The sequence below is a fragment of the Nilaparvata lugens genome, chromosome 10 (genome assembly GCF_014356525.2).
Source record: "Nilaparvata lugens isolate BPH chromosome 10, ASM1435652v1, whole genome shotgun sequence".
Taxonomy (NCBI): Eukaryota; Metazoa; Arthropoda; class Insecta; order Hemiptera; family Delphacidae; genus Nilaparvata; species Nilaparvata lugens.
This window is the reverse complement of record NC_052513.1, coordinates 32,945,852-32,962,056: the sequence shown is the minus strand read 5'-3', so window position 1 is coordinate 32,962,056 and position 16,205 is coordinate 32,945,852. Positions and strand designations below refer to the sequence as shown.

Sequence of the window (16,205 nt, the reverse complement as noted above, 5' to 3'; positions counted from 1 at the left end):
TGTTTTCTTTTACTTTTGTTCATTGTTTATGATGTTGTTTTAGTTGTAACTTAGAATTGTATGGAGGGTTAAGTGTAATAGAGGGCCGGCTGCGCCCTAACTTCGCCATTCTAGGTTTTTAATAAAGGCAGCGATTCAATTCAATTCAATTCAATTTTTTCTTCATCATCACATCCTACACCTTCTCTACATCCTCATCCTTATCCTCTGCCTTTCCTTCTTCCTCCTTCTCTTACTCCTCCTCCTCCTCCTCTTTCATACTTCTCGACCTCCTCCTTCTTATTTCCATCCTCCTCATGTTCTCTTCTTCTTCCCTACCTAATCCTACTTCTCACACTTCATTTCCTCCCCCTTTATCATACTCTCGTCCTGTTCCTCCCTCACCTCCTCTCATCCACCTCCTCCTCCTCTCCTCCTTCATAAGTCGTCTAATAATAATTCTCCAGTCAACTACATCGTCATCTACTGTCTCCTTTCACACGTCTGCATCCTCTTTTCCTGCGACTTTTTGCTGCCGTGACACAGACCCCAATTTAGACCACTGACGTCATCACTATGAGGCCAGCTATGAGTTTTCAACTTTTTTTTGTGAATAATTGGGTGCAGAAACAGGCAGGCATTCTGCAGCGGTGAGTGTCCACTTGACCAATAAAAACTAGAACCTGTTCTGCTGCTACTGTTGCATCGGTGAATAGTGGACCGTTGCACGCTACTACTGTACTTACTTACATACAGTTCAATGTCATCATTGCATGTAACTACTGTTCAACACTGATCCTGTTGCATCTGAAGATGGAGAACATACTGCAGTTCCAACAATAGCATTATGTTAATGATATCTATAGTCAAAGTTTGATTATCAATGTCATTATTTCATTTATTTCTTTTACACATGCACAAAATCAAAACAATTATTGGGAGAGAAATTACAGAAACTATTTCTAATAATTATAACTATTTTCTAATAATTATTGGGAGAGAAATTACAGAAACTATTTCTAATAATTATAACTATTTTCTAATAATTATTGGGAGAGAGATTTCAGAAACTATTTCTAATAATTATTGTGATCTTATAATTCTAATACTATTTCTCCCCCGAATTTAGATAGTTGATGAGCAGATCTGAATAAGGTTATGGTACCACTTCTTAATATTATTCCATGCAACTTCTGTTCAACACTATAGTAAGCCTGTTACATCTGAAAATTGAGCCCATATTGCAGTTTCAACAATTGCTTTTTGTAAATCATATCTTTAGTCAAAGTTTGATTTTCGATGTCATTATTGCATAGGCTACAACTTCTGTTCAATTCATAATAATATAGTTCTACCTGAAAATAACGTTAAGTTCAAATTAGCAACTACTTTTATATCAGTTGGGTGTCATTCATAAGTGCGTGATATCAATAATTGAGGGAGTATCTCAAATTCTCGTTATTTGTGTTTATCATCTAATATTTATCGTTACAGTTAATTTGATTTGAAAATTCCATTTAATACTAAGCAACACTCCTAGATCTATCTACCTCACACATAATGTAATTGCAACTCTTCAAAGTTCTTCGAAAGTTGGTTGCATCTTGCATGCAACACTTGTTCAACGCAGCCAGTTCTATATGAAAATGTAGTCCAGTTGGTAGTGGCAACTTTTGTTCAATGTGGTGCAACTACTATAGTTGTAAACCTACTGTCCAAACAGACAGTCATTGACATTACAAGTTGCATGTTGCAAGTAGGGTCAATGACAGGTTTGTCAGTGTTCATGACTGCCTAGGTAGTTCAGTTATTACTTTCTATGCTTTCTCTCACTGTAATTCCAAACAGTACTCTGGTAATTGGTAATTCTTATAACTGGTTTCTAATAATAATCACTTTTCTATTGCTGGTATAGAAATTTTAACGGTTAAAGAGTTACATAGTACCATATTCATTTATTGTACAATATACTGACATCATAATAAAATTATGATCAGGGAGAAAAAGCTAGGCTGAGCCTGTACTATTTCTCTCCCAAATATAACTCTCATAGAGTAAATATACTGTTTAATTCAATATTTGTATTAGACAGTACCATAGAGATTGAAGGCAATGGGAGTCAACTAAAAGAGAATTCAGCCAATGGCAGTTGAGTAGGAGAGATTGTGAAAGAAACATTAAGTTAAAACAATGGCAGAGTTGCCATTTTGCTTTTTCAACGATAACCAATGAGAGAGGAGCTATATTATTGCATATGGGAGTTGACTGAGTGATAATTCAACCAACTAACCAATGAGAGAGTAGTAGTTTAGTTGTCATGGCAACAGCCAATGGGAGTGGAGTAAGAGAGAATTCAACCAATCACAAGCTTAAGTATAAGAAAGCATTTCCATCATCATGAAGCAGTTTAAGAGTAGTTAATCTCTCATTGGTAAATTCTTTCTGTCTTCTGGTTAGTCTTCTAAAGCATTCCTCATCTTTTGCTGTTAATCTCTAGAATCTCATTCTCTGGAATGAGGATCATATTCTATTGTACTATAGCAGAAACTCATACATTAAGATTGTTTATTTTAAGATATTTCAATTTATTTCATAGAATAAAGATTGTTTTATTCTATGACCATAGTGTCCATATTTCTGAATGCAAGGATGAAAATAAACTAAAGAACCTTTTTTTTGCAGGTACACTCCAAGTTTTCACTGCATAAGATCTTGTCTGCCGCTAATGTTTCCGTAAGTTTAATATCATCCTTCCTAATTTGCTTTTGTGTTTGAAATTTTAAAAGACTATTATGAGCCCAACATACTTGCAATGGATCAAGCTGGAAGATTTGTCGTATCAATCATTAACGTGTACACTATTACATGCTATCAATTTTATTGTATAGTAACAGGTAACCCGTGCTCCACAAGGATCTAATTAAAAACTTGACAAACTGAAAACTTGCCCTATCGAAATCTTGAAGAATTTAAAAGAGGCCTTCAACCATCCTCGGTAAATTAAGAAACAATATGCAAAATTTCAAGTTAATCAGTCCAGTAGTTCAGACGTGATGATGTGTTATTCTTGAATTTCCTATCCCGTACGTGTATAAGCCAATAATTATTTTCTTTATAATATTATAAACTCCAATTTTTTTCTCCATGGAACTTTCACCTTTGATTGAAAAATCTATGAGTTCCCTCAAACTTGAACGGTTGGACACTGTGAATCCCATAAGGATGAAAAACTTATGTTTTCCTATAATATCTCGAATGGGTTCCATAGGGAAATAGTTTTTATTGTTGAATATTGAGCTCTACCAACTTATCTCATGAAGTTACCCTTCATTCTATCACTATTCTAAACATGATGCAAACTATCCCGTAGTTGCAAGGGATTATCTTGAGGAAAATGAACATTGCACGAGGATAACTTGCAAAAAATATCCATCACTGAAGATAATATAACCGGATTTTTAGAACTGTAACATAGTTTTCCCCTATAGATTTCCTCCGGTTGATCGATTTCAGATCCGCAATCAGCTGATGTGATAACGGGTTTTATTTAGGAGTTCATAGAATAGAACAAGTAGGCGGAAGATTCCTTCGTAAAAGTATGTGAAAAAGTGTGGAATTTACCAAGAATATATCTATAGGTGCGTACAGATTTACACGCCGCGAATTGAGCAATTCACTTTTAATCAGCTGACTATATCTGTATTTTTACAGAAACGGTAAGATACAGATAAAAAAAGCTTGGCATCAGCTGATTAAAAGTGATTTGCTCATGTTCGCGACGCGTAAATCTGTACGCACCTTTGGATGATACTCTAGGATTTATGCTGGTGGAAGTCTCTCATGGGAAGATCCCACCTCGCCATCTGAGAAGATATAGTGAGGTCCACGTTATAATGACGGTATTTGATCAACTTTGGTTTTGCTATCCTTGTCTATCAATCGACACAAGCCGGTGTTACTATCCTTTCTAGGCCCACGACGATGCCAATAATACTCTTGACAGTGTAGAAATATAATTAATTAATACAGAGAATCGGCATCGTTATTCTTCTATCTTTATCTACTGTCATTATAACGTGGACCTCACTATCGTTACGTTGGTAGCAAGGGTCTAGTCTACGTAAAAATCATGTACCTAGAAATACAGTAGCATTCTAGTATTTCACAGAAATCTTGAAGCTCCATGCTGTAAAATTTAAAAGTTATTACTTCATCCAAGTATTTTCTCTGGTTTTTTCCTCCTAGATATGTTTTTAGGTTGTAGATAGATGTTAGAAATCGATTTGGGTTTTTTCATTTGATTATAAACTGGATGAAAGCAGGAAGGAGTGTTGCGTAGTAGCCTACGTGAAATGTGTGATATACTTCCGATTCTTGGTATTGTAGATCCATGCATTGGGAGTTCAACCTCCTACTAAACACGTCACAAGTCAGTGATCTGTGATTATCTGTGCGAGTTTCCTTGAGCACAGCATTCGACATTCTTGTGATGACGAAGTAATTCAGTCGATCTATTATTAACTGAATAAGAGGGAGGATAAGTGTGGAGAAGAGGATGAGCCTTGAGGAGGAAAAATAGAATAATAATAATAAGAAGAAGAAGAGGAAGAAGAAGAAGAAGACAGGGGAAGAAGAAGGAGTAGGAGGAGAAGAATGAGGAGAAGGAGAAGAAGAAGATAAAGAGGAAGAAGATGGAGACAGGAGAAAAAGGAGACAGGAAATGAAGAAAAAGAAGAATAAGACAGTCAAAAAAGAAGAAGACAGGCAGAAAAGAAAAAGAAGAAGAAGAAGAAGAAGAATATGATGAAGAAAAAGGCTGGAGAAGAAGATGAAGAAGACTGGAGAAGAAGACAGAAGAAAAAGAAGAATATGAAGAAGAGAGGAGAAGGAGAAGAAGAAGAAAGAAGAAGAAGAAGAAGAAGAAGAAGAAGAAGAAGAAGAAGAAGAAGAAGACAGTCGAAGAAGAAGAAGAAGAAGAAGAAGAAGAAGAAGGAAGAAGAAGAAGAAGAAGAAGAAGAAGAAGAAGAAGAAGAAGAAGAAGACAGTCGAAAAAGGAGAAGAAGAAGACGGAGAAGAAGAAGACGAATATGAAGAAGAAGAAGAAGAAGAAGAAGAAGATGAAGAAGACTGGAGAAGAAGAAGAAGACGAAGATGAAGAAGAAGAAGAAGACTGGAGAAGAAGAAGACGAAAATGTAGAAGAAGAAGAAGATGAAGAAGACTGGAGAAGAAGAAGAAGACGAAGATGAAGAAGAAGACAGGAGAAAAGAAGAAGAAGATAGGAGGAAAAGAATAAGAAGATAGGTGAAAAATGAGAAAAAGAAGAATACTGGAGAAAAAGAAGAAGAAGACGGGATAAAAAGAAGAAGAAGAAGAAGAAGAAGAAGAAGAAGAAGAAGTAGAAGATAAAGAAAATGAAGAACAAGGTAATCTTCCGCAAGAATTGGATGAGGAGGAGGAGGGGTTGGCAAAAGAAGGAAGTGATGAAGTAAATGAAGGAGGAAAGATGGAGAAGGATGTAATGGAGAAGAGAAAAGAAGAGAAGGAAGATGGAAAAGAATTGGAAGGCTTAGGACGTGAAATAAGATGGTGATAATAATTGCAGGTGGGTGATGAAGAAGAAGAAAATTGTGAAGGGGAGAATTTACATATATAAGAATATAATACATAACAGAGAAAAATAATTAAACATATGTATAAGAAGAACAGTATGAAGGAGAACAGAATAGAATATGGAAGGGTGAGAATACAAGTAAGATAAAAGTAAGAGAATACAAGAGCAGATAAACAAGAAGACGAGAATGCAGGATAAGAAGAAGAAGAAGAGAGAGATGAAAAGTGGGATGAAGTAGAATATTGAGATAGCAAAGAAAGAAGGAAGGTAAGACTGACAAGGGAGAAAAGTTACAGAACTAAAGAAATATTTGAAAGAGAAGAAACGTGTACAAAGTTCAATGAAGAATACAAGTGGAGAGAAAATGTTCAAATAAAACTTGCATCAGAGAAGAAGAAATGGAAGGGAGAATTTTTTTTCTCAAATCAAATAATTTATTTGTCATGCAATAAATACATATTCATAAGAAAAAAAAGTAAATAATAAACAAATTAATAAGATAAGAATATAAAAAAGGAGTAATTAATTATTTAATTTAAATAAGAGAAGGGAGTGATTGAGGAGAGAATGACAGATTGAGGAAAGTATTTTATGACAAGATAAGTAAAAAAGTACCACTTTACAACAAATGATCAATACAAAAATGAAGAATATAAATTAATACGAGGGGAGAAGAAGAAGAGAAGGAGGATGGAAGAAGAAAGGAAGTGTGAGGAAGGAAAATGAGAAATCAGCAGAAGAGGAAGTCGGAAGAACAAGAAGCAGAAAAAGAATGAATTTGCGTAGATGTGGTCCTTAGTAGATTGCTATCTAAAATCTGCTGATTTACAAGACATGTGCCACACTCACATACTATGACAACCTCACCAACACATATAAAGAAAAACACATAAATACACACACCAGCACATAATCCCACTCACACACATGAGGCAATCACATGTATGTGTGAGGTAGTGTGTGTAATACAGCAGCAGGAAAGCCACCAATCATTGAAGGGCTATGACGTCAATGAATTGCAAATCTAGCTTATTGACCTCCAAATTTGGCGCGGCTATATTTAGTGCTGGCTGCTTATGAGTTATGATTGAATGGAACCTGTGTTGGGGTATAGGGTGTTTTTGGGAGAGGAATATTTCTCATATTCATGAGGATTTACACTTCGCAAAATTTATGAATTTGAGTTGTTTGTCTCTTGAATTTTTTTGCAGAATTTACGATGTATAAACTCTTCAACTTGCTACTGTTGATAGGAGAAGAGGACTATTTGGAGGTGTTATTTGAAGAATTGCAAATCTAGCTGATGACCTTCAAATTTGGTGCTTGAGAACTATCTGGAGGTGTTTCGAAAAATAAGCACTCCTAATAAGATTGGTGACATTACACAAAGTTATGTACAGAGCTCTACATATGATAAAAACAATATAAAAACTTGTAGTACCTTTTACTATTAAAAACTTCAAAATATTTCAATGACTAGTTTCGACCATAACTCAGGTCATTTTCAAGTTGTACAAAAGTAGCCCATATAAATGAAGTGTTTTTAGAGTTCTACAGATTTTAAGTTATACAGAGCTCTGTTTATTCATGTTGCAGAATTCATAATTTTTATATATTTTGTATTTTGCTATTGTAGGGTATTTTGGATACATATTTGGGAATTGGGCGAAATAAATTATTGTCATATTAATGATGTCATGCAGACCTCCACGTTCTAGAATTTATGATTTTTGTTGTATATGCTAATCGATTTTGTCTTTCTCTAGCTGTGGTGAATTGGAAAGATGAACCTGTCGTATAAGGGAGGTGTTTCTGAAACATTTCTTATACTTATGAGATTTTTTGAATTTTACTACACGTTGCTGTTTTTTCAATTTGTTCTGTTTTTTTTATCTACCTAGATAAGCCGTCGGTCCCGGCTGCCTAAAAAGCAGTCGTTAGGTCATGTCAGAGGCCCTGAAATTGATCAGTTGCGACCTGAAAATTCTGACACCAGACCTGAGCCAGCCAGGTCACTCGATATTATTATTATTATTATTATCTACCTAGAAAAGTTGAACGTATTTTCTCGAAATGCATTTCATAGGGCATTTGAAGTCTGCTACAAACCTCAATTTTAAATAAAAAAATCATTAAATATAAACTATTGTAATTTTAATAATGCTGTTGTATTTTCACTTTTCATCAATAGCCGCCGTAAAGCACTGATAAAAATCTTCTTTATTTAGACAAAAAAAAATGGTATCTTCAGTTTATCTGGGAACTAGGCACAATAACCATATAGAAACTGTTATAAATAAGAGTTTCTAAGATTTTATCGTTATAATTAAATCAAAATTTAACAAAAAAGGTATTAAAAATGGCAAAATCGATAGCCAGTTGACGTGCACTCTGTTCTAGTTGAAGGGTCTGACGCAAACAAACTACATTGAAAGCGTATTAACTTTATGAGCGAATATGAATCCGCCAGTGAATATATACATGAAAAGTATGTCAACATTATTCATTATTTATGACCTTTTAGAGCCGTCAATGGGCAATGATTTTTTAACAATACCTATCAATAGATTGTAGTGTCCGACTTTCTATTATGATGCGTTTAATATTCTTATCAGGCTATGAGGGCGCTTTCATTAATGCAGGCTATAATTCACTATTCATAAAATTCGTTATTGGAGTCCACTATTCTATGGAAGCCCGTATCTTTTCAGTGCTATGTGTAAAATTGTATTGCATGTACTGTTTATTGTTCAATGTAGGCCTACGTCTCCTATAAGTTGATAGTACTCTTTTATGTACGTTTTCTATGCAGGAGGTAAAATAGATTGTTTCACTTGTCTTTCCCAAATTAGTTTCACTTTCCGTTTTATTTTCACATTTTTATCCATGTATAGAATTTTTTCTAGTATCTATTCTCTTTCTTCATTGTATGGCGTAAAGGATATAATTTTTATACTTTCACTATCCTTCAAATTTATCAGTTTGAATGAAATTATTTGGAATTTTACATCAGTCAACATGTCAACACTACCCTTCGTTTTTTGAGAGATCTTTTTGTTGTTTTGAAGAAGATTCTTTTGAATTAGATTGGTCACACACCGATTAGTCAAGACAAGACAAGACACGTTTAGTCACAATACTTTTCATAGTTGCTTATAAAGACATGTCGAATTGCAATGACTAATCGGTGTGTGTTGCGTCATAAGCAGCAATGTGAAGTATTGTGACTAAACGTGACTAGTCTTGTCTTGACTAATCGGTGTGTGACCAGCCTTAGGTTAGGCACATATCAGTTAGTCAAGACAAGACAAGACACGTTTAGTCACAATACGTGTGACTATGAGTTCATAGTTGCTTATGAAGCAACACACACCGATTAGTCATTGCAATTAGACATGTCTTCATAAACAACTATGTGAAGTATTGTGACTAAACGTGTCTTGTCTTGTCTTGACTAACTGGTATGTGCCTAACCTAAGGCTGGTCACACACCGATCCTCCAACGGCTGGGAGGAGAATAAGGGTAACACAACAGTTAGTCAAGACAAGACTAGTCACGATTAGTCACAATACTTCCCTTAGTTGCTTATGAAGCAACACACACCGATTAGTCATTGCAATTAGACATGTCTTCATAAGCGACTATGTGAAGTATTGTGACTAAACGTGACTAGTCTTGTCTTGACTAACTGGTGTGTGCTTACCCTTATTCTCCTCCACTGACAATGAAACACAATACTTTCTAGTCACTTTTGAATACTTGAATCACGATATTTTTGGTAATGGGAACTTTTTTATCTACGCAGTTCCTCCAAAATAGGTCATAGGTATATGAGAGATGTATTTCAAGTTACAGTATTCATAGGAGTGCATATTTCGCTTCTCATATCAGGATTAGCTTCGAGATTTATTCATCTATCAACAAACATGAGATATGGAACCAGTAATTAGAAAAAAAAATCAAACTCACTCACCAATTATTATTCAAATTAAACTCCTTTAATCCACAAATCGTCTTCACTAGATTATCTTATTTTTCTATGCATTTCATATCGCTTTTTTAGTGGGAATCCCTTCATAATAATTATACGTATTATATTTTAATTCATTAAATTTAGTCCACTTATATCCGCTTTATATGATGATGACATACAAGGAATAATTATAATCATAACAAACTTGTTCATCCTTGTACTACTTGAAAGTTCCAGGAAAATAGATTTTCTTTCGATCGTCTAGAATTGGTAATGTTATTGTATAGACGTCAATGTGTCTTGTATCCTGTTAACTATTTCGTCATGAAACAGCATCCTGTTCAAGAATTTTAGTTTATCTTTTGAAATGTTGCTGTCCAATTTATTATAGTTTGTCATGGATGGTAAATTTTGATTTACATGAATTGAAATTCATGCTATTCACCAATTTATGCACAAACATTACAAGCAAATCACATAGATACGCGTACAATATTATCAAATTTAATAGTACTATAATGTAAAAGGATTTATAGATTCCTTCTAGAATGCTTTGTAACAACTTGTGTTGGTACAACACACAATGATATTGCTCGATCATTTTCAACTGTAAAAGGCTGAATTCGTACCTCATGTTTAACTTGAACATACAAGTTTTAAAGTTCTTGAGTCCAGCCTCTAACGTTTTGTGTGACATTTTGGACTGTACAGTTGAAATTCGAACGTTAGTTCAGTCTTTCCCCGAACGTAAGTCTTTCCCGAGTGCAGTCTTTCTTGAAGAGTGCAGTAGTTGATGTGCTCTTGCAGGACAGCTGTTTAGAACACTTTTCGCCTGTCAGTCGAAAATCTCCTGGGAAACGTACGTCAAGCCCCGCACACACACATAGATTTTTCTTCGTACGATATTTTGCCGTCCTTATGAATTACATCAGATTAAATGGAACTTGACAAACATAATCTGTTTAATCCAATAGAATTTATAAGGACGTCAAAATACCATACGAACAAAAAACGATGTGTGTGTGCGGGGCTATAGTTGCTGACCTAGGAGAAGATGAATAGTTATAATATAATAATTTATATTCATATATATATTATAATCATGCCCTCAGTTATCAAACGCGTTCTATATTGATTTCACGGTATTTGAAGACATCTACAATACAATAAAAATATTGTTCGAGAACTTCCATAAGCATTTTTCAGTGGTGAATCATTTCAATATTTTTATCTATAAAATTACGCTTCCTAGACAATATTAAACACATATTAACATTTTGTAATAGTGTTTCCGTTATTACGATGTAATAATAGCATTGATAATAGGAAACACTCAAGACTCTTAACCAATATTGCATAACAGACAGCATCCTGTGTATAGTATTTAGAAGAACTCAAATAAACTTGAATAGATGAGTCAATGACGTAGTTCGTATTAGATAGGACTGTCTGAGGTCTGAGAATCTGGTATTTTACAAAGTAAGGTTACTATTTAGAGATTGTTTAATTTCACTGCGGAGTAACAAATTAATACGAGAACATAGAGACGTTTTCCCAGTCACGTCGTCTTTCACCAATGACGACATTTCTAGGAGAGGGGAAATAATCGTTCCAAAATGGCGCTGAAATAATACTTAGTAGTGATGAATAGTAGTTAGTACATGATAGTTAGTAGAAAATAATCGTAAGTCATGATCAGTGGTGGTTGTGATTCGAATTTATGGTTTAACTTTAATTGATAATTCAATTAATAATATTAATGGCTGTTTATTTGTGGCGATGCCATGGGTAGGAGTTGTGACAGGTGAAATCGTGAAGCTGTGGCCTGGAACTATCTTTGGCCTGGAACTATCTTTTATTTTACATAATTCCTTTCCTAGTGTCGTTCACTGTGCTCTTTCTGATCCCTTCTCTGATCTCATTTCCCCTCTACCATTATTTTCCACAACTATCTCTTATTTCATCTCTCCATTCTTTTTACTCTGATCTTTCTCTGTTTCCTTCTTATTTTTTCAACGACATCATTTCTTCCTTTTGATTTGTTTTATTTCTCTGTTATCTTCTTATCTTTTAAACGACCTTATTTCTTCTTTTTTATCGTGATTTTTGGGTCTCAAATTTTCTTCCTCTATCATGTTTCTTCCATTCTTGAAGAATATATTGCTCATGTTAACGAATATACTTCAGGAAAGACAGAAGAAGGGAAACAATAAAATGAGGATGTATGATGGAAGTGAGAGAAGAAACACATGAGAAAGAAGAAATAAAAGAGTAAAAAGTAGAAGAATGAACATTTTGAGAATGGAATACCATTCATTCTTGCATACAGAAGGAATAATTCCATAAAAGGCGAAATACTCAAGTATTTTCCCCAAATGACTCAAAATTCAAAGCTGTTCCACAACTTTCAAATATTATTAATAATCCACAAAACAACAAAAAATAAAAACTGATATCAAATGCGTAATCCAAACTAGTTTCTCTGGTAACTGGAATGGCAAGTTTTGGAAATTATCCAAATCTATTCTAAATTTTCGCATAGTTGATAACGCAATAATACAATATTATATCATGCGAAAATATGGGTCAACAAAAGTTTGCTCTCCAATTTATTTTTTGTTGTCAAATTTTTCAAAGTGTATCTTTGACGTCGTTTTTATGATGGTCATCTCAATAAAATATTGTGCCATATAAAAATACTCTGTAGCTGAATCTACTAGAGTACGTTTGTTGTGTAACTGTAAACAATAAGTTCACATTGATTTGTATAGAATTTTAGATATAATCAGTCTGCATCAATGAACTGTACTCAATAACCGATATATGTGTATACTACTTACAGTACTGGTATTATTTATTTACATTTTGATTTATTCGTTTTAAACAGGCGTTTGATAAATTGGATCAGAAACTATAATCTCCCCGCGTCATACTAGAGATAGTAAATACATTGTTCTATGTCTATAAATAGGATTTATTATCAGTTTAACACGTTTGTTAACACATGAGAGAATCCAGATACTAATAACATTTACTTTATTGAAAAAGCTAGCTGGTTGCATGACTCTCGATCAAAATTTTATAGATGATCATTGGTGAGATTTTCATGATAGATTGAAGATCCTAGATCATAGATTAAAGATAGATTATAGATTATAGATCTCTTCATAGTTGATCATTTAAAATCAGTTCGTGAAACATTGATGGAAGTTGTATGGCTAGTTAAACACACACATTTTTTGCCGTCCTTATAAATTCTATTGGATTAAACAGATGATGTTTGTCAAGTTCTGTTTAATCTAATAGAATTCATAAGGACGGCAAAAAATCGTACGTCCAAAAATCGATGTTTGTGAAACTGGCTTTGGTCGGAACTGTATGATATTTGATTGGAAATCATCCTCATATAAAAAATTTCATGACAAAGTTACAAAAAAGTAACTTAAGGCAATGCTTGATTGTTATTAGCCTGTGGGAATGGTCATCATTGATTTTTCTGCTGAGGGTGATTCCCACATAACCTGTAGGTTTGTGCGTGGCTGATGTGGAGAAGGGTGATGAAGAGAACTGTATATTAGATGTAGGCTATATTGGTTCTGAACCTTAGAGAGATTTAATCTTATAATAAAGTAATTAATTGGCAGATAAAAATGCAGTAATGGCTTGGAGATGTCACACCTTATTAACTTGGAATAATATGAGTTTGATAATATATATGAATAATACGGTTACCCTTTTACCAATCTTCTATAAACTAGAAACTTGAACTCTAGCTCATGGAGCTGCAGAATACAGACTATATATCGAGCCATATGGTTGGTAGTAGGCTGACCTATCGAGTTGAGAGGCTGTCATTGGCCGAGACAAGAGACGCCCATCGTGGGCAGAGCATTCCTTCCACGATGACAGCCTTTCACTTCGATTGGTCAGCCAACTACAAATGATATGGCTCCGTTGACAGTATACTCTGCTATTCCATGTTTCAAAATTTAGTCTACTAGAGCAGTGGTTCTCAACCTTTTTACTTCGAGCCTACATGTATAAGCATAGACTACTATACATGTTGCACATATACGTATACGTACGTATGTATATGTACTGTGAAGTTGTGCTCCTGGGGGGGTTATCTCTTATGATAGAGTCCCACGTTATGAAGCTATTGTGAGAAGTTGTAGATTGCAATTCCTTCACAGATAATACGATGTTTCTGGTATTTATAAGAGCAGTCTCTAAATTCCCTCTTTTGCGAATAAATTCACAAAAAATTAAGGCCTTCCGGCTCGCAAAATTACTGGGTTCAAACCTCAGCTCTAGCTCAGTGGTAGAAACATGAATTTTATAAATACAAATAATCACCATAAGGTTCAAGGACCAGGGATTGATAATTCTTACCGCTGCTTCTATGAAGTTCTTGAAGAATACCAGTAAGGAAATTAAAAGAATATTTGATGACTGATTATCAGTAACCATGTACCACTAGAGAATAATCAGGACCAACTATAGTTGTTTCTAGTTGATTCTTAAAACGCTCGTCGTGAATACAAGTATTCACCAATATACCCTTTCAAAATTCCTTAGAACTTACAACGCCAGTTCTTGAAGCTCTCTGGATCCTTATATGATATAACTGGAACCTTATTAATATAATTTCTTAATATGCTTGTTCTGGCTGATAAACTGAATATCATCAAAGGATGATAAATATTGAGTGCTTTGAATAAGGTTAATATTATTTGATTCAATAATTTTAAATGCTGCTAAATATTTGTTGGTACCAAAACAGCTCAAACTATATAACACGAGATGAGTTAGGATATAATAAAAAATTCTATAAGTTTGTATGCTGACATAAAACACAAAATATATTCCCATAAAACAGATATGCATAAAATATTCGATATAACTATAATTCACTTAAATAATCTACTTTTAAAATCTGAATAATTATCACAGGCTTTGCTAATATTCACAATAATGAATTTCAAATTCATAAATATATTATATTTAATACTGGTACTTAGACTTCCAATCAATATAAAATTCTGCAGATAAAAACCTGTTCGGTCTATAAGTTTGATATGGTATATTTTGTTCAATAAACAAAATTAATATTTAATAAATTAATATTCAAACATGAGATCTCAGGGCTTTTAATATGAATTCGGGCAGTGCATGGAAGTAAGCTTCCTACATATAATAAATAAATTTATAAAATGTTCTTGTGAACTATGTGATATTGTTCAACACGTGGTGACTTTTTATTTTAACTCTAATTAATTGGAATAGCGCTTTTTTATTAATTATTACCCCACTGAACGTAGACAAATGAGCTCATTTGGTTTGACTTATCACTCACTGACTGAAGTTCTGGATGTTCTCGTGGATTGAATTAATTATTTCCAATAATTAATTAGGTAGGCTCCTTTTCGTCACTGCTGGGCTAACGTGTGATCCAGATTTTTATAAGTTTCTTTCGAATTAAAGCTATTTTTATGGGAATCTTTACAATTACGAACTCCTTGACAGCACTGAGTTCACAAACAATTAACATTCAACAAACATACATTACATTTAAAAAAGGGTTTGGCTTAATAATTCGTTAAAAAATTTTTAAAAGGAATAAGAAAAGACCCTAAACTCCATGTGCATCCTCTCGGGTTGGGATCTTAAGCCAGAAGAAAGAGGTTTTCAGAAAAATTTGCTTCTTCCTAGAATAATTCTATAAGCTACTCTCTGATTGGCCCTCAATTTAATAGACTCAATACAATTGGTTGCCTTGGGAATCAGGGCTTCCTCGGCTTTATAATAGAAAAAATTTAATAAAAGAAGTTTTTATACAGATATATGGGGTATTTATCTTAAATTGAATTCATAAATAAATCGTAACATACGATTTTAATAGATAATACATTTAGTTTTTATATGAGTTTTTTATACTCTTGATTTATCATGCTTTTTTAGATTATAATAAATATTTATACAGAAATAATAGCTATTTGTATTTCTACACATCGACTTCCTTTAGTATACATAATATATCCTTTATGAGTGAATTTTATATGATTCAACCGGTCATATGGGTTGATCGAATAATCAGCTGATTCATTCAGTATTGGTTCGGATAATTATCGATTTATCCAAGATCGACTAATTCTTTTCAAAACGTAAACAAGTAACTCTAACCTCAATGTTCATGCATTTTATTTTATTTTTTATTTTTGTAATCCGCCAATAATAATTATGCCGCTTTATAATTTTTTGATCTTACCAATGAGTTCTCATAATTATTAAATCACAATAATACATATTTTCTTATCGTTGTTGATAATGCTATTACTCCTAATCACTAGTAATACTTGATTTGAGTTGATTTACACTTTAGATAGGTCTAACCTTCTTTCCAATTTTATAGTTCTATTACATTTTATTGGCTCATTTAGAAATATTTGGTGGTTTCAAATTACCACGTGACACAAAACGCCCTCTGATTTCTGATTTAAAACGACAATTCGAGAATATAATATAAATTTTATGATCCAGTGGTTTTGGATCAGAAATCATACATGTTACAAAGTCTGCTAATAACTCTACTGAGAATCCTACCTCCTAACAATTCAACAACATATACAACAATAAATAA

At 33.6% G+C, this 16,205-nt stretch overlaps 1 protein-coding gene across 2 annotated transcripts in view; it reads left to right on the top strand.

Annotated features, from left to right (window-relative positions):
- LOC111043234 (inositol-trisphosphate 3-kinase homolog) overlaps nucleotides 1-16,205 on the top strand; it is a 205,680-nt gene that overhangs the window by 142,681 nt on the left and 46,794 nt on the right. Inside the window, exon 3 of one of the 2 annotated variants that reach the window (XM_039436676.1) lies at nucleotides 2,662-2,712. The exons of the other annotated variant lie outside the window; for it this stretch is intronic. Coding sequence (XP_039292610.1) covers nucleotides 2,662-2,712 — 51 coding nt within the window. The remainder of the gene's footprint in view (nucleotides 1-2,661; nucleotides 2,713-16,205) is intronic. 2 annotated transcript variants of the gene reach the window in all.